The sequence below is a fragment of the Mirounga angustirostris genome, unplaced genomic scaffold, assembly GCF_029215605.1.
Source record: "Mirounga angustirostris isolate CCGP_5_RB_7025 unplaced genomic scaffold, mMirAng1.0.hap1 SCAF_15, whole genome shotgun sequence".
NCBI classification, from domain to species: domain Eukaryota; kingdom Metazoa; phylum Chordata; class Mammalia; order Carnivora; family Phocidae; genus Mirounga; species Mirounga angustirostris.
The window spans coordinates 93,149,089-93,166,090 of record NW_026991723.1 but is presented as its reverse complement, the minus strand read 5'-3'; the positions used below and the strand labels follow the sequence as shown (position 1 = coordinate 93,166,090).

Sequence of the window (17,002 nt, the reverse complement as noted above, 5' to 3'; positions counted from 1 at the left end):
CACTGCTTTAAGGCTGGGGCAGGGACCCAGTCGGGAACCCATGTGGTTCCTGACGCTAGGGGTGTCTCCTCCTTTCAGGACCAGGCCCGGGAAAAGCCAGCCACTCCAGCCGCCTGACCCTCTGAACACGGCTGCCTAGGAACCAGCGCAGCCCACCCTTCTGCCTACAAGCCCAGAGACTCCCCCGGAGAGGGCTGGGAGCTTTCTAGGTCCCGCCGGGTGGAATCGGCGAGTGCCCTCAGGCAGACCCTGGTAGCCAGCACCAGGGGTCTGAGGGTCCCGCAGAGGGCATGAGTCCCTGGGACTGCGCGGCCCGGAAGGCGGAGGGTGGGCGCTGGGAGGGGCGGCGGGGGGGATTCAGCGGCAGCTTCTCTCACCTGCGCCGGCGGCCCGGGCGGTCGGTGGGCGGGCAGCCAGCCGTGGGCGGTCCTGGCCGCCAGTGGGCGTGGCCAGCCGCGGACCGCGCGTTCGCGCCCCGCCCAGGGCGCCTACCCCCGGGTCCCGGGCCCTCGGCCTCCCGCTCCCTGCCGCCCCGTGGACAACGCCTCGCCCACCCGCGCGCCCGCCTATGGCTGGGAAGGTGCTGTCGCTGCTGCCGCCCTTGCTGCTGGCCGCGGCCGGCCTCGCGGGGCTCCTGCTGCTCTACGTCCCCACCCGCGACGTCCGGGAGCTGCCCGCCCTCAAGGTGCGCGCTCGGGCAGCTGGCGCAGTCCGCGGAGTAGCCGCCCCGGCTGGGAGGCTCGGACCTGAGCAGGGCCAGGCTGCGCCCGCGTGGCGCCCCGGACCCCCAACCCGCGCTGCGCTGCGCTGCGCTCCCGGCCCGGCGGGGTGGAGTCCTGGGAACTCCCGCGCGCCGCGTCCGCCGCGGAGCCGTCGCGGGCGCGGCCGGGGAGCTGTCTCTCCGCTCCCCCAGATGCAGCCCCTGGACGCCGCATGCTGCGGCTGGACCCGTGGCCCCCAGCCCCGTACGGCCCCCAGGGGCGCATCTGCTCCAGGTTCAGCCACAGGCGCTGGAGGCTAGGGATCCCTCCTCACCCACCCGGAGGCCCTGACAGTGCGGGGGGCGGGGGGGGGGGGCGGGGGGGGAGGTGCTGCCCTCGGGGGGTGCCTGGCCGGGTCCTAAAGGAGTTGGGGAGGACTAGGCCAGATCTCCCACCAGTCTTCAGGAGTCCCCCCGACTCCCTTGACCCTTTATTGGGGGGGTTGGTGTGAGCGTGTGGGTGCTCCAAGCCCCAGGGGCCCAGGATGGGAGGTCACAGGAGTGGGTGCTCTGTAGCCAAGGGCTACGACTAGGTGGGGCTGGGGCTGGGGTGGCCCGATAAGGATGCGCGTGCTGATGCTGCCCTTCCCAGGTTGGGGAAGGGGACTGGGGTGGCCCCTTTCTGGGCTCAAGAGGGCAGGTTCTCCAGTTGGGTTCTCACTCTGGGAATCCTGGCCCTTGGGAAATGGCCCTTTCAATTGCAAGGAAGGCCCAGGCAGCCCCTCTCAGCTGGGCAGGACCCAGCTGTCTGTCACTGGTGCTGGCTTGAGGCTCAGGGAGGGGGTGCTTTCAGGCATGCTTCCAGATCCTGAGGTTGGGTTGAGATTGGGGAGGTGGGGGCAGAGAAGAGGAAGAAAGAGTGGGTGGAGGGGGTTCCTGCAGCTGGGTTTCTGTTTTGGAACCTGGGGACCTCATGTCCCCAGGGCAAGGGTCAAGGGTGGTCCCAGGACTCCTCTGACCCTGACAGAGTCCCTCAGCTTGCCCTTGCCAGGAAGGTTCTTGCAGTCAGAAGAGAAGAGGCTCCAGGCCACCTACCCTGGCTGCCCCCATTCTCTCCCCAACCAAGCTGTGCTCCATGGTTGTCCCCGGCGCCCGAGCCCCAGTACTTCATTCGGGAGGTTCCAACCTTGCCATGGGGTGGGGTAGGGTAGAGAGCTGGGGGAGCCAAAGGGCATGGCCTCAGGCCCCACCCCCATGGCTGACCCCGCCCTCACCCCCATTCCCAGTATGGCATTGTCCTGGACGCTGGCTCTTCCCACACATCCATGTTTATCTACAAGTGGCCCGCAGACAAGGAGAACGACACAGGCATCGTGGGCCAGCACAGCTCCTGTGACGTGCGCGGTAGGGCCCCCTGAGCACTAGGCACCCCTGGTTGGGACAGCCACTCACTGTAGGGCCTCAGGGGACCCGTCTGGCCTGAGCCTCCGGAGTCTTGATGCCTCCTTTGCTCGATGTGGCTGGGGCACAACCGGGAGGTTGGGGCAGTTCATTCTGGAGAGTAAGCCCCAGGTGGTGACCGGGAGGTTGGGCCTTGCCTGGCCCAAGACTGGTACACCCGGGCAAGCCCCTGAGGAGGCAAGGCCAGACTGACAATGCCTAGTGCTTTATCCTGGCACCTGTGGGCACACCCCTGGGCAGGCAGCAGCCTGAGAGACTGGGTGGCCCCCAGGCAGGTGGGCCCCTTTGCCTCTGAGGGCTGGAGCTGGGAAGGTGTGTCTAAGCTGCCACCTGGTTTGAGAGCCCAAGGTCCCCAATCCTGCTGGCCCATGGCTCACCTAGGGGCTGCCTGTCAGGCTTGGGCCCATTTGCCTGTCTCCCTCTAGGAGGGGGCATCTCCAGCTATGCAGACAGCCCTTCCAGGGCTGGCCAGAGTCTTGTTGAATGCTTGGACCAGGCACTTCAGGAGGTGCCCGAAGAGAGACACGTGAGCACACCCCTCTACCTGGGAGCCACAGCAGGCATGCGCCTGCTCAAGTGAGTGTGCCCGCCCCCTGACCATCATCTCCACAACAGCCTCAGCACAGGGTAGCCCCCGCACACCCTCAGCCGCGGCCCTGGGCAGACACGGTGCACCCCAGCCGCAGGATCTTGGCTACCTGGGGAGGATGCCCCTCAGAGTCCTCCCTGTGTTACAGCCTGACCAGTCCAGAGGCCTCGGCCAATGTGCTTGCGGCTGTGACCCAGACGCTGACCCAGTATCCCTTTGATTTCCGTGGTGCCCACATCCTCTCGGGCCAGGACGAGGGGGTGTTTGGTTGGGTGACCACCAACTACCTGCTGGAGAACTTCATCAAGGTGGGCCTGATGGCCAGCCCAGTGAGCCAGGGGGCGTGGGACCCACCCACTGGCTGACCCCAACCTCCACTCCCCACAGTACGGCTGGGTGGGCCGGTGGTTCCGGCCAAGGAAGGGGACGCTGGGGGCCATGGACCTGGGGGGTGCCTCCACTCAGATCACCTTCGAGACGGCCAGCCCAGCTGAGGATCCAGCCAGTGAGGTCCACCTTCGGCTCTACGGCCAGCACTACCGGGTCTACACGCACAGCTTCCTCTGCTATGGCCGTGACCAGGTCCTCCGGAGGCTGCTGGCTGGTGCGCTGCAGGTGCCCCACCACCCCGGCCCACCTGCACTACTGTGCCCTCCTGGAAGGAGGGGGGGTGAGAAGAGATGGGAGCCAAGGGTCCAGGGCAGAGCCTGGACTGAGGGGGGCTGCTCTGGGCAGCAGAAGCCCAAGCTGGGCTTTAATCAGCCGGCAGGACAGATGCGAGGGATCTCTCATGCGCAAAAGCCAGGTGGTCTGGGTGGGTCTGGTGAGTGCCTGGCTGGGTCTCCAAAGGCCTGGAGTGCCTGGCCAGGGGGGTGGGTTTTGTCCAGCAGACAGTGGGGAGCCATGGATTGCTCTTGAGCACAGAAGCGACGTTGCCCGAGCGGGACTTACGGGAGATTCATCAGGCAGGCCTCTGAAGGCCCCGGGCTGGGGGCGGTGGGCAGTGCCTGGCGTAGGGGTGATGCGTGTTGCACCCTTGCACTCCCCCCAGACCCATGGCTTCCACCCTTGCTGGCCAAGGGGCTATTCCACCCACGTGCTGCTTCAGGACGTGTATGAGTCTCCATGCACTGCGGCCCAGCGGCCCCAGGCCTTCAACAACAGCACCAGGGTCAGCTTGTCCGGGACTAGCGACCCTGCCCTCTGCCGTGGCCTCATCATGGGACTCTTCAATTTCTCCTCCTGCCGCTTCTCCCGATGTTCCTTCAGTGGCATCTTCCAGCCCCCTGTGGCTGGGAACTTCATCGTGAGTCCAGGGGATGGGGGTGGGGGCCAGTGCCCTGTAGCCTGTGGGGTGTGCTCTTGGTATGACTGTACCCCCCTTGCAGGCCTTCTCTGCCTTCTTCTACACCATGGACTTCCTGCGGACGGTGATGGGGCTGCCTGTGGCAACCTGGCCGCAGCTGGAGGCAGCGGTGGTCACGGTCTGCAACCAGACATGGAGTGAGGTGAGGCCTCCTCCCCGCTCCCCCAGGGCTGCGCAAGAGGGCCCAGCCAGCCAGCATCAGGCCCCCCTGACCAAGATCTGGAGGACAGAGGGAACAGCAGGGCACATGCAGTGAAGTGGGGTGGGGAACAGTTGTAACAGGTAGGACTGGCAGAGCTTAGGGGTAGGGGAGCCAGGCTTCGAAGACATCTTCCAGGTTTCTGGCTTCTGCCACTCGTCAGACACGTGCCAAGTAAAGGCAGTGGTGTTTTCATAGGTGGAGCGTGGGGTGCCTGCCAAACCTCGGGAGAAACACAGTGTCTCTAGGCTCTGGTGGTGACAGAGGCCCCACCCTGTCTTCTCTGTGTCTAAGTCTCAGGCAGACATGGCCGGCGGGGGTGGGGGGAGAATGGGGGGCAAAAGGCTAGCCCAAGGTCCATGCTGAAGGCCTGGTGCCTCTCCTGGGCCCCTGACCTCGCACTAAGGTTGCTGCCAGCCTGCTGCTCCCTGGGTGGCCGTCCCTGCTGGCCCCTCGAGGTCCACCTCCAAAGCAGGGGTGGCCCACTGCCATCCGGAAGTCACACTGTTGGTCCTGGAGGGAACCGTCCTGCCTGGGGGCGGTGGCCCCTTTGGCCGTGACGCGTCTCTGGCCCCTCACTGCCCGTGGGTGTGTGTTGGGGTGGGGGGTACAGCACGCCGCCGGCCACCGCTCCTCGCGGGCCAAGACCTCCAGGTGGCCGCCGGCCCAGCAGTCTCTCCTGTGCGTCGCAGCTACAGGCTCGGGCCCCGGGCGAGCGGGCCCGCCTGCCCGACCACTGCGCGGGGGCCATGTTCGTGCAGCAGCTGCTGAGCCGCGGCTACGGCTTCCACGAGCGCGCCTTCGGAGCGGTGACCTTCCAGAAGAAGGTGGGAGCCGGCGGTCCGGGGGCGCGGAGGGGCGGGGCCTCCCCGGCTGCGCGGGGGGCTGAGGCCGAGCCCCTCGCCCGCAGGCCGGGGACGCCGCGGTCGGCTGGGCGCTCGGCTACATGCTCAACCTGACCAACCTGATCCCCGCCGAGCCGCCGGCGCTGCGCAAGGGCACAGACTTCGGCGCCTGGGTCGTCCTTGTCCTGCTCTTCGCCGCCATGCTTCTGGCCGCGTTCGTCCTGCTGCTGCGCCAGGCGCGCTCGGCCGACTCGTCGGGCGCCATCTAGGGGCGAGCTGGGGACCGCGGCCCGCGTCGCGTCTCCCACGCCCACCGCCCCCACCCCACCGCTGCCCCGACCGAGGCGCCGACGCCCGCGGGGGGCCGGGCTGCGCGAAGGGAACCGAGTCCAGGCCCTGCCTGCCGGCCCCCACATCCTGCAGCCTACAGGGTCTCCCGGCCCTCCTCTTCCTGGGGGTGGGGGATCCAGACACCCCGCAGCCCTCAGCCCGTTCAGGGCTGGCTGTGTAGGGAGTGCAGTTAGGGCCCTCGGAGCACCCCCGCCCTCCGGGGTCTGGGTCTGTATGAGCGGGAGGGCCAGCGCCCACAGCGCCTACTTGTAAAAATTTTGTAATACAAACTTCTTTCTAGAGCACTGGAGAGAGTGTTCATAGGGTGGGGCCTCCTTGCAGCTGTGTTGGCCAGGAAGACCCACTGGAGTCCCAAGGCTGGCCCCAGGCTCTTCCTACTGCCTTCCTCCCTGGGCACAGACACAGAGCGGCGAAGATCCTGCTCCCCTGCTCCAGGGCGGGCCTGGAGTAGCTGTGGGAGGGCGGCCCAAGAGAAAGTCCCCGAGCCCCCTGAGTCTTATCTGGCCAGCGGGGCCCCTGCAGCACCTCCAGATCTGCGACCGTGACCCAAGCAAGACTGGAGGCTGGGCCCTGGCCTAGAATTGGCCTGGGGGTGAGGGTGGGGGGCGTGGAGGTGGTAGAAAGGGGAGGTAGTGGGCAAGGCAGCCGCCTAGAGCACTCAGTGCTGGAAGGGACTGGGGGCCCCGGTCGGGGGGGAACTCTTGACGGGAAGTGGTGCTGGGGGCGAGTTGAGATGAGGGCCAGGAGGGTGCAGGGCCCCAGTGCTCAGAGAGAAGCACCTGGTGAGGAGCCTGGCTATAGAGCCCAGGTGCCGTCACATTGGGACACAGCTCCCCTCCTGCCTGGGTGCCCTCTTCCGCATCCCCAGGAGGTTCCAACCTTGCCACGGGGTGGGGTAGGTAGAGAGCTGGTGGGCGCCCCCACCTGCTGCTCCTGCAGCCTCGGCCTGTAAGCACGGTTTTGTTCAGCGTGGGAAGGCATGGTTTGGGCTGTGTCTCCCTGCCCCCCAACCTTTCTAGAAAGTGAGCGCAGACACTGTTTCTGTCTGGTCAGTGGCCTGAGGGGAGAACGGCGGTCCTGCTCGCGCACCCCCAGCTTCTGCAGGGTTTCGGGGTTTCGAGCCATTCACAACCCTTGGGGCAGCCAGCCCTCTCTTTGGAGTTCTGAGGCACAGAGGGCTGAGGGGAAGCATGGGGGTGCTCACCCTTGTTCTCTCAGTGAGGTGAGTCAGAGGGAGGTTTCCCAGGTGGGATGGGTGGGCGTGCTCTCTGGGGGCAACAGGTGCAGAGGGAGGGGGTGCATCCATAGCTGCTTGTTGTCCTGAGGCCTCAGGGACCTAGGGACCGTGGACAGCTCCCAGCTGTCCCTCATCAGCCGCTCCAGGTCACTCTTGCCCCCTGGTGGCCTCACTGAGAGCAGCCGCCCCATTCCAACCATAGCGGTCACCAGCACCTGCCTCCTGGGCGTGTGCTTGCTTTTATCATGGGTCTCTGAGGGCCCAGGTGCGTCTTTGGACGCACCTTTTCCTCCGTGTGCGCCTGGTGTCCCGGAGTTCCTGGGGCTCGCGCCTCCAGGCCCCAGGCAGGCCCCCTGCTCCAGCGGGGTGGAGGTTGGGGGTTGGGTGGGATCCCGAGGGAAAAGTGTATCCCGGGGAAGCCCACCCCAGGCCGAGCCGTGTACGTAGAGAACAGAGAAGGTCCCCGGCAGCAGAGGCCACAGGAGTCGAGGCCCCCCGAGGCCTGGAGCGAGGAGGTGGAATCAGGACCCGAGGAGGGGGAGGGGGCGCAACCTGGAGGCGCCGTCCCGCCCCCTCAGGTGGAGCGCGCAGGCGCACTCCCCTAGAGCCGCTCGCCGCCGCGCCTCGATCCCGGATCCTCTGCCGCAGCGTCAGCGCCGCCGCCGCCTCCTTTCCTCCTCCGCCTCCGCGCCCCCCTCCTCCGCCGCCGCCTCCCCGACGCGGCGCCCGCAGGCCGCGCCGAGCCCCGGGCCGCGCGGTGCCATGCTGCCCCGGCGGCGGCGCTGAAGGATGGCGACACCCGTCCCTCCGCCCTCCCCGCGACACCTGCGGCTGCTGCGGCTGCTGCTCTCCGGCCTCGTCCTCGGCGCGGCCCTGCGCGGTGCCTCCGCCGGCCGCCCGGGTGAGCGAGTGCGGCCAGCGCAGGCCGCGGGGCGCCCCGGGGCCCGGGATCGCGCGGCGGCGCGGCGGCGCGGCGCCGTCACCCTCCCCGCCGCCGCCGCCCTCGCCCTCGCCCGGGCCGCAGGCCCCGCCTCGCCCGGGATCGGGTAAACAGGCCCGGCCCGGAGGGCGCGGCGCCCCGGCCACCGGAGGGCTCTGCCCGATGGGGCTGCTCCTGGGTTCCTGGCGGCGAACCTGAAGTTCACGCGCGTCTTGTCTTTGTCTCTGGATCCGTGGGCTTGCTGCGTTGTCTGTGTCTGCGTCTGAGGATCTGAGGAGGGTTCTCTCCGGGTGCGCCCGCCGCTGGGAATCTGTCCTGTGCGCGTCTCTGTGTGTGCGCTTCTTGGGCTCCGCGGGTGCGGGCCTGGCGCCGGGTGCCTGCCGGCCATGCTGCTCGTGTCTGTCCTGGGGTCGGGGTCGCAGTGCTGGTCTGCCTGTCCCCATGCCTCGGGTGGTGTTGGGCACGAACCTTGCTTTGCTGCTGTGGGGGAGTCTGAATTGTCCCAGGCTTAGGGGCTTGTTGCGGCTTCAGTGGAGGCAGGAGGCGCTGCCCTCGAGGGCCCTCTTATGCGCCAGGGGCAGAGCTTGAGGAGCCCAGGGTCCTGGGAGAACCGCCCTGCTTCCCAGTTGGGCACCGAAGCTCCAGGCGCGAAGGTCTGCAGGAACCCAGGATCCAAAACGCACCCCCACCCCAGGGCTGAACTGGGAGACTATGCTCATACAGTCATTCACTTCTGGCAGCAACATAGGAGAGATGCTATTCTTAGCCCATTTTACAGATGAGAAAACTGAGGTACAAAGAAGTTAAGTGACTGGTACGTGGCACAGCTGGGATGCCAACCTGGGCCTTGTGGTTCTGTGTATGTGGCCTCAGGAGGCCACACCAGGGCAGACTTCCTCCTGGACACAGCGCCCCTGGACAGGAGGCCGGAGCATGGCTGACCCAGGAAAATGGAGGCTGCCTGCAGAGAACCTGGCTCTGAGACATGCAGGGTGGGGCCTCCTGAGGACATGGAGAGTAACCTCTGTGCAGAGTCCCTGGGGTGGACAGGTGCCATCCCCGCTGCTCATTAGCATTATGAACTCTCCCAGATGCCGGGTGTGGTGCCAGCCACTCTCCAGCTGCCACTGTGCCTGGGATCTCTTCCTGTGCCCCGAGGCTGGAGTGCACCCCAGGATTAGCCAGGCATCCGCCCTGTCTTTCTAGGCTGGGGACTGGGAGTGTAGGGAGGCCTCTGGCACCCAGACCCTGGAACCAACTTGGTGCTTCAGACCTCTACCCTTGGCCTGTGCACTCTGGGTTCTCAGCACCTGCAGCAGGGACTGCCTGACTCCCCAGGTACCCCAGCTGGTGGTTGGGGTCCAGACTGATGTGCTGGCCCAGGCTTAACATTTAACTAGCCCACGCCCCAGGCCAGCTCTCTGATACCGGTGCCTGTTGGCCCAGGTAGTACAGAATGGGGGTCCCCTGGATGGGAGTCGGCCCGCCTGCTGCAAGGGCTGCTGGACCTTCCTGCCTACAGATAGGAGGCTGGGAGTATCAGGTTACCAAGGAAACCAAGTCAGGCCAGTCAAGGTCTGGAGAAGGACAGAGCCAGCACTCCCTGATCCCCCACGTACCTCAGGCCCCAGTGGCCCTCCTGCAGTGTAGGGTGGGGGCTAGGTGGAGAGGAATAGTCCTGGTGCTCCAGAGACACCCCATCCCAGCCTCCCCAACCAGGATCGACAGTCCTGCTGGGTATCTTCCTGGGTCCTCTGGCCCTGCTGCCCTGTAACTGGGGCCAGTGTCCTGGGCTTGAGAGCATTCCCTAGTTTTGAGGCAACTCACCTTCTGTATCCCATAGAGGGCTACTGCTTTCCATCCCCCAGGATCAGGATGGGACCCATTGGCCATCTATACAGGACACCAGAATTTGGGCCCAAAGTCAGGGACTGGGCCTGGCCCAAAGTCCCAGGGACTCCCCAGTCCCTGGCAGCGTGACTGCGGGAGTGACCCTGGCCTGGCTTTTGTATCTCAAGCAAGTGAGACTTGCTGACCCCATTCTAGGACTCCCCAGCTCAGCAGCTTCTCTGTGCTCTGGAGACAAGCCAGAGATCAGACACAGGGGGGAGGGACTGTCTTCCCTTGTTCTGTGCCATCTTCTAGCTCTGCTGTAGGGCTGTGGGATGACAGGATGGGACTCGCAGGGCAGCGCTGAGGTGGTGGGAGAGGTGGGTGGCCAGCATCTTATGCTGCCCCCGAGGCAGAGAGAGACCTGGGCCCCACCTTCTGGGGCTTCCAGCCTGGATGGAGGGTCCAGGGCTTGCTCGGGGCCTGTTGAGACAGGAGGCAGGACCTACAGGGCTGCACAGCCCTGGCCAGGAGAGCTGGTGCTGCCCAGACAGTGAGGGACAGCTTCCGCACAGGGCTGGCTCAGGCCTGGAAAGTGGACTCTGGGGAGTGGGTGGGGCAGGGGATTTCCGATAAGTGTTGGGACAGCTTGTCTTCCTGGTCCTGATCTGTGGCTGTTGGGAGGAAGGGCCTGCCCAGAACAATGGCCGGAGCCAGGCCAGACTGGGTCAGCTCTGTGGGGGAGGGGTGGCCAGGGCAGTGACCGTACCGCCTCTGTGCCGGGGCTGGGCCGAGCTGGGCGGTGATCGGCTCTGCCTTCTGCTTCCTTCCTAGATGCAGCTGCCTGTCCTGGGAGCCTAGATTGCGCCCTGAAGAGGCGGGCGCGGTGCCCCCCAGGCGCGCATGTCTGTGGGCCCTGCCTTCAGCCCTTCCAGGAAGACCAGCAAGGGCTCTGTGTGCCCAGGACGCGCCGGCCTATGGGTACGGGAGAGAAGAATGTGCTTCCCCCCCTCCCCTGCCCTGATATTTTTGCCACTCAGCCTCAGCTCCTGGGTCCGCTGAGCTTCACTGGTGTGCCAGAAACTTTTATGTCTCCGAGTGGCCTGGTGATCTTTCCAGATAGCACCAGCCCAGAGCCTGGCAGCGGGCTGAGGTGTGGGGCAGTTAGCCCCTACCAGGGCAAGGGGTGTCCAGTGTGAAATGCTGGGGTGATCCCAGGAGAGAAGGAGTCAGAGTTCCCATCCCCTGCCCCCTGCCCCGGGCTGCCTGGGCCCCTGCCCCGTGTGCCCTCTTTCTCCATGGCTCACTCATCCTGTGCAATCCGTGTGACTCACCCGGCGATCTGAGCCCAGAATGTCTGGACAGCCAGCCAGATGTTGAACGGCCTCGGGTGTGATGGGGCATTACAGAGGGATGCTGGGGGTGCTGACGTCTGCTGGGGCAGGAGGACCTTCCTGGAGGAGAAACACATTCCTGGCAGTGAGGGGGGCCGCGGAAGGAGATGTACAGGCCTGCTTTAGAAGGTGGCAGGTGCTCTGCTCTTTCCCTGCTGTATGGAGTGTCTACTTGGAGCCTCTGTCTGGACTGTGGGGCCCGTGGCAGGGACAAGGAGGGAGGCCCAGCCACCAGCCCTGTCCCAACAGCTGCCCTCAGTTCCTACTGATTAACTGGTGGGGGTGGGGGGGAAAGAATGGGGCCTCTCCCCTCTTCTTAAGGAGTCACTGCCTGTCTTGGTAGAAAAGGGGTAAGTGATGCATGGGTAACAGGTAGGGTGAGGGGCACCCCTTCCCTTCTCCTCCTGGCCTTTGCGCATTCCCCTGACACCTCCACTCCCTTGCTCCCGCCCCCACTTTCCTGGGAAAGCTGCTGCTCACGGGGACTGCCTTCAGCCGTCACCCAGGCAACTCAGGATGGCCTGGGACTGCAGGCCTGGAGGGAGAAGGAGGCCTGGGCCGGGGGGATCTGGCTCCTGGATGGGCCTCACCTCCTCTGGAGGGCCACCTGCAGCTGGTGTTGCCAGGGCGGGGCTGGGGGCCTCCCCACCTGATGGCCCCTCATCCTCTCCAGGGGAGAGCCTGCCCAGGCCCCGACTGGAAGATGAGATTGACCTGCTGGCCCAGGAGCTGGCCCGGCAGGAACCACCACGGCACTCCCCGCTCAGTGCCCAGCCCCAGCCTGGAGCCCGACAGCGGCAGCTGGAGCCGGGTGAGACCCAGCCCATTCCCCCCGGGCCTCCCTACCACTTTTGACCCCCGAGCTGGTCCTAGTGTTCTAACCTGCTTTCTCTCTGCAGCAGCCACCCTGGGGCTCTCAGAGCGCCGCCAGGGCCCCAAGCTGGGGCCCCCCTCCACTCGGGGGGCCCCTGCGCCCACGCCCCACACCTCCTTGGGCTCCCCCGTGTCGTCTCTGCCAGTGCACGTGGCGCCCTTGGAGCCCCGGGGCGGGCGCGGTGACGGACTCGCCCTCGGTAGGTGTGCAGGCCTGTCGGTCTCGGTGGGCAGGAGGCAGGGTCCCTCCCCGGAGGCCGCCCTCACCGCACCCCCTCCCCGCAGTGCTCGTCGTGGCGTGCTCCGTAGCCGGCGCGGCCGCCCTCGCCGTGGCGGCTCTCTGCTGGTGCAGGTGAGCGCGGGGCGGGCCAGGCGGACGGGGGACGGCGGGCGGCGACCCCGCGGGTCTCAGGCTCCACTCCCCGCAGGCTGCAGCGAGACGCCCGCCTGACCCAGAAGGCCGACTACGCGGCCCCGCAGGCGCCCGGCTCCCCCGCAACGCCCGGGATCTCGGTGCGTGGCCCCGCCCCGGCCCCGCCCCCCCGCCCCCGCCTCCGCGGCCTGACCCCCCGCGCTCTCCCCGCGCAGCCCGGCGACCAGAGGCTAGCTCACAGCGCCGAGATGTACCACTACCAGCACCAGAGACAGCAGATGCGGTGCCTGGAGCGGTGAGAGGCCCCCACCCAGCCCGCCCACTCCCCCGCTGGCCGCCGCGCCCCGTGCTCGGCCGCCCACCCACCGCCCCGGGCTCTGGGCCGAGGTGCGCCGGGCGGGCCACTGGCACTGGAGGGTGTGGGAGGACCTAGCGATCCCGCCCCCTACTCAGGCATAAAGAGCCGCCCAAGGAGCTGGAGTCCTTGTCCTCCGACGAGGAGAACGAAGACGGTGATTTCACGGTGTACGAGTGCCCGGGCCTGGCCCCGGTGAGTCCTGCGGCAGGAGCCCTAGGCCGGGCGGCGGGGAGGGGGCGGCGGTGGGGGCGGGCGGGGTGGGGACTCCCCCGTGCGCCCCCACCGCCGCCGGCCTGACCCCGGCCTTCACAGACCGGAGAGATGGAGGTCCGGAACCCGCTGTTCGACCACTCCTCGCTGTCCGCGCCCTTGCCGCAGTGACCTGAAGGCTGCCGCTCCCTTCTCCCCGACTGCATGGCCCACGGGGGGCGGGGGGGGGTGGCGGGGGGGCGGGGCAGGGCTCAGCGTTTCCCATTAAAGAGACCGTGTTCTGACAGTGGGTGTGCTTGTGGCTGGGCCAGGGCACGAGGGTGGGGGTGGGGGCGGGAACCCCTTATTGAGGAGACTCAACCCCCTTCTGCCAGGGACCTTCTCTTTCTTCTTGCACCTGTCCTCTTGAGTCTGAACCCCCAAATGGGGGGATAGGGAGAGCCCTGAGACCAGGCGTGGATGAGGAATCCTGGAAACAAAACCAATTAAAGTACATTTCAAACCAGTCATCTGGGTGTACTGGAGACTGACCTCCATCCCACCACTTGGGGCCATGGTGGATGGACCCTGCAGCGGAGGCCTGGGGCTTCCTCCTACACTCCCAGAGATGGTGGGCGTGGGGTGCATGTCTGGGCCCCCCACCCCCGCTCCCGCTCTGAAAGGCCTTCTCATCCTCTGCTGGGGAAGAGAGCCTTTATTTTTCTACCAACACAAGAGCACCCCTACTCTTTTCCTCCCGTAAGCCTCACCCCTACTGAAACTTCTGTCTCAAGGAGGGGAGGGGAGCAGTAAAGTATAGGGCCAGGCTGGTCTGGAGTTGGTACCACTCCCCAAAAGCTCCCACTCCATGTATGCTGAAAAGAGCAGGGGTGTGAGGGCAGTGGGTACCCAACATCCATTTGTGCTCCTGTTCACCTGGGCCGGAAGGCGGGGAAGAACAGGATGCAGGCCCTGAGTGTGGGTTTGTGATGGGAACCACAGAGGCCCCTGGGCCCCTGCAGCCTATGTGGGGCAGAGGGATCTGAGGGACGCAGACTCCACACAGGCTTGTAGACCAGGGTGGGCTGGGCGAGGAGAGGGCAGCAGGGACCCTGAATGTCAGGAGCTGTGTCGCAGCTCACCCCGGCCACTGACCAGGAGCAGAGAGGCCGGTGGAAGAGAAGATTGACCTTCAGAGCAGGGAGCTGCCCTGTGTGGTCACCGGTGCAGAGGCTGGGTGGGGAGAGGGGTTTTGGGGGCCCAGGGAGCAGCAGGGCCTGCTGTGGATGGAGTGCAGGGGTGGGACCGGCCTGCCCCACTGAGGCTGGGGAGGGGAAAGGGTCAGATGCAGAAGCCCCTTGGTGGTTCTTGGGGGGTGGGGGTCCAGAGAATACTGAACTTCGGGTCCCTGGATAGATGGGGGCAGCCCTGAGAGGAGAAAACAAGGTCCATTTGGGTTCCTGAGGAGAGACCGGTGGGCTGGGCTGGGGGAAATGGGTTTGCCCCTGCTTGGATCGAATGGCTTGTCCTACAACAGTCCATCTCTAGGGCCAGGGCCCATCCAGACTGGGAAGTCCCTCTCCTCCACCCTGACTTGGGCTGGCCCTCAGCTGGGAGCCTCAGTTTCCCTTCTGTGCACTGGTGTGGGGGATGGCAGGAGGCATGGGAGCTGGGAACCTGTGCAAAGTGAGGGCAGGCTGGTGAGGATCACCTGTCCACTGTCATTTAATCTGTGCCAGAAGGGAAGGTAGCCATGGAGGAAATGGGGCATGGAGCAGTCCCAGCCTCACTCAAGAAGGCCCAGGCAGTCTAGCTTGCTGGCTGGCGCCCACATAGAGGTTCCCCTTGATATCTTGGGTCAGGCCCGGCATCAAGACGCTTGTGTTTTGCACTTCCCGTGGGCCTGACCTGGGCAGAGAGCGGGCACCCGGTCTTTTCTAGCTCCTCAGAGGTTCGCAACCTGTCCCCGGGGCCCTTGCTGGCTGCCTAGTCCCTGGGGCCCCAAGCAGGAGGGCCCCCTTCCGGAGCAGCTGCAGTGAGGCAGGATGGGCATGTCTGGGCCAGGAAAGGGAGGGCAGGGGCTGGGCTCCTCCAGGCAGTGGGGTCTCCCTCAGCCGGCTTACCTGGCACAGGGCCCTAAGCAGCTCAGCAGCCCACTCCCCACCTGCTTCCTTTGGCTTCCATCGGCCTCAGGCTGGCTCAGACAGAGCCAGTCCCTGCTTTTCTCTAAACTTCTACAACCACACTTTCTCCCATAGGCCCAGAGTGCTATGGGCTGCCCTGAGGCAGGGGCCTAGGGTCCAGGGAAGCCCTATCTCCACAGGGACCCCTGGAGACCCCAATCCTGGGCAAGGGGCCCATTACCTTTCTCCGCACCATCTGTAGCCTCAGAGCCCCCTGCTGCTGTTCCCGCCGCCGTCCCAAGGGCCCCGGCCCAAGAGCAACCTTCTTGGTACAAGAAGCTGATCTTGTCTCTGCCCTTGGAGCCCACCCATGCTTCAGCCCCTTAGCCAGCCTTCCCCGGCTTGGCATCCTGTCCGAGCATAGATGACAAAGGGTGACATTCCCACAGCCCAGCATAGACCCTGAGGGGACACTCCTCTGTTTGGAGTTGGCGAGACCCTGGGGGTCAGACCACGCTGGGCACAGAATGTGGGGTGCTGTGGGCCCTTAGCCACGACCCTACGAGGTGGGAACCTTTCCATCTGCAGACTCGAGGAAGCGGTGCTCTCCTCCTGCAGGTCAGACACACTTCCCCGTCAGCCTGGGTCGCTGGCTGGGCTGGTCCTGGATTCCCAGTCCCCCAGCGACACCCCCACACCAGGCGTGCCGCCCACCAGAGCACGTGGCGTGCAGAACGGAAAGAGCCAAGCCAAACTCAGGTTCAGGGCACAGACCTCCTGCGGCCGTTCACTTCCGGATAAGGACGTGAACGTGCCCCCCGGCCCGGGCAGGAAGGGAAGGGGCGGGAGAGCGGGCGCTGCACGGCTGGCAGGCACCAGTGCCCCTGCTGCTCCAGGCCGCCGCCCGTCCCGCCACCGGCTGCAGCTGGCTCCCCGCACAGCCCTCGCGCTATACCCCTAACCTGGGAGTTCATGGGCCACTGCGCTCCCTGCACCCACCTTCCCAAGGCGTTCCCGGAACCCCGGGCTCCTCTCGTCCTTGACAGCCAAGTGTGCGCGGGCTCCCCCTGCAGGAGCCACATGGCTTTGGAGCTCAGCCTCCAGGGGGCCTGCTGGGCGCACCTATGGACTCTGCCTCGCTCAAGCTCACGCTTGGGGCGGGTGGGCAGCTAGGCTCTGGCCCTCTCTCCCTGAGGCACCTCCAGGCTGGGGCTAAGGCCAGGTGGCCCTAGGTGCTGTTGTCTGCAAGTGGGAGGCGGTCAGCAGGCCAGTGGCCTGGCCTCCATCTGGTTTGAGGCTCCTTCCGCAGGTGCCCCCCAGGAGGCTGGCCCTGCAGCAGCCTTGAGGGCTTGGCTGCGCTCCTGATTCCGAGATGCTCACAGGCTATGGAGCTGGGCCTGGGTGCCCACCTGCGTCCCAGTGAGTCACAAGGCCTGGGGTGAGATGGAAGGTTGAGGCCCCCTCTTTCCCTTTGACTCATGCTGTCTCACCTTCTTCGCTTTCCTCTGAGAGCCTCTCACTCTGACCTGTTTCTGGGCCAAATCTCGGGGCCCCATTTCCCAGCCAGCACGTTCCCACGACAGGGCCCCTGTGGTTGCCAACCCAAGCTGGCAGGCGTTTGACCGGGGGGGGGGGGGGGCGGGCAGCAGAGCCAGGGCAGAGGAGGGGGAGGCTCCTTCGAATCCACCCAGGAAGGGACCAGTCTGTGGGTATGGGTGAGGCCTGTGGCAGGGGCCCCGGCCAGCCTGGCCGTGCAAACAGGAAGGGCAGGGGCGCTGGCAGCCAGAAACGGGATCAGCTCCTTCCCGCACACTTCACCACCTGCTGGGTGCCCGCCCCACGGAGAGGTGGGCTGAAGTAAGGCCGGAAGCCAGGGCGTGGCTCCTCTGCGGTCCCCCTGCCAGAGAAGAGATGCCAGGGTGGGGCCAAAGGCCCAGTGCCACCGTGGTCACCTCCCTAGTCTTCGGGCCGCTGAAAGGGCGAGGGCTGGCCACAGCCGCTGGCTCTGGTCAGGCCCTGGTGCCCCCCAGCTGGGAGTCAGGCCTGGCGGCTGCATCCACAACACACCACCAGACGGTTTCCGCCAGATCCTATGGCCTCTCTTCCCTCCTTGGATATTACGCAAAGCTCCCCGGCACAGCTCGGAGGTTTTGCAGGGGCTGGGGAGCCTCAGA

General features: G+C 66.1%; 2 protein-coding genes across 7 annotated transcripts; both read left to right on the top strand.

The window, feature by feature from the left end:
• The first annotated feature begins 471 nt into the window (after positions 1-471).
• On the top strand, positions 472-5,792 carry ENTPD2 (ectonucleoside triphosphate diphosphohydrolase 2). Of its 5 annotated transcripts, none has more exons than XM_045883568.3 (9): positions 472-685; positions 1,987-2,104; positions 2,587-2,737; positions 2,899-3,058; positions 3,216-3,365; positions 3,802-4,056; positions 4,139-4,258; positions 5,008-5,142; positions 5,226-5,792. In XM_045883568.3, the coding sequence occupies exons 1-9, from the start codon at positions 569-571 to the stop codon at positions 5,427-5,429; spliced, it is 1,410 nt and encodes a 469-aa protein (XP_045739524.1). In that variant the 5' UTR covers positions 472-568; the 3' UTR covers positions 5,430-5,792. The 5 variants fall into 5 exon arrangements, with proteins under 5 accessions (XP_045739524.1, XP_045739523.1, XP_045739527.1 ...); XM_045883567.3 differs by having other exon boundaries at positions 3,138-3,365; XM_045883571.3 differs by lacking the exon at positions 2,899-3,058 and having other exon boundaries at positions 3,216-3,420.
• Positions 5,793-7,348: 1,556 nt separating this feature from the next.
• Positions 7,349-13,231, top strand: NPDC1 (neural proliferation, differentiation and control 1). Of its 2 annotated transcripts, none has more exons than XM_064579122.1 (9): positions 7,349-7,649; positions 10,353-10,499; positions 11,586-11,723; positions 11,815-11,985; positions 12,071-12,137; positions 12,214-12,298; positions 12,374-12,453; positions 12,612-12,708; positions 12,829-13,231. In XM_064579122.1, exons 1-9 carry the CDS (start codon positions 7,538-7,540, stop codon positions 12,895-12,897), a joined length of 966 nt encoding a protein of 321 aa, XP_064435192.1. In that variant the 5' UTR covers positions 7,349-7,537; the 3' UTR covers positions 12,898-13,231. The 2 variants fall into 2 exon arrangements, with proteins under 2 accessions (XP_064435192.1, XP_045739530.1); XM_045883574.3 differs by having other exon boundaries at positions 7,353-7,649; positions 11,812-11,985.
• The last annotated feature ends 3,771 nt before the right edge of the window (positions 13,232-17,002 follow it).

Coding starts and splice junctions, on each gene's coding strand:
- ENTPD2 (XM_045883567.3), top strand. CDS start 569: ATGGCTGGGAAGGTGCTGTCGCTGCTGCCGCCCTTGCTGCTGGCCGCG. Junction 2,105..2,586: donor CAGCTCCTGTGACGTGCGCG/GTAGGGCCCCCT, acceptor GTCTCCCTCTAG/GAGGGGGCATCTCCAGCTAT. Junction 3,059..3,137: donor TGCTGGAGAACTTCATCAAG/GTGGGCCTGATG, acceptor CACTCCCCACAG/TACGGCTGGGTGGGCCGGTG.
- NPDC1 (XM_045883574.3), top strand. CDS start 7,538: ATGGCGACACCCGTCCCTCCGCCCTCCCCGCGACACCTGCGGCTGCTG. Junction 12,454..12,611: donor CAGATGCGGTGCCTGGAGCG/GTGAGAGGCCCC, acceptor CCCCCTACTCAG/GCATAAAGAGCCGCCCAAGG. Junction 12,709..12,828: donor AGTGCCCGGGCCTGGCCCCG/GTGAGTCCTGCG, acceptor CGGCCTTCACAG/ACCGGAGAGATGGAGGTCCG.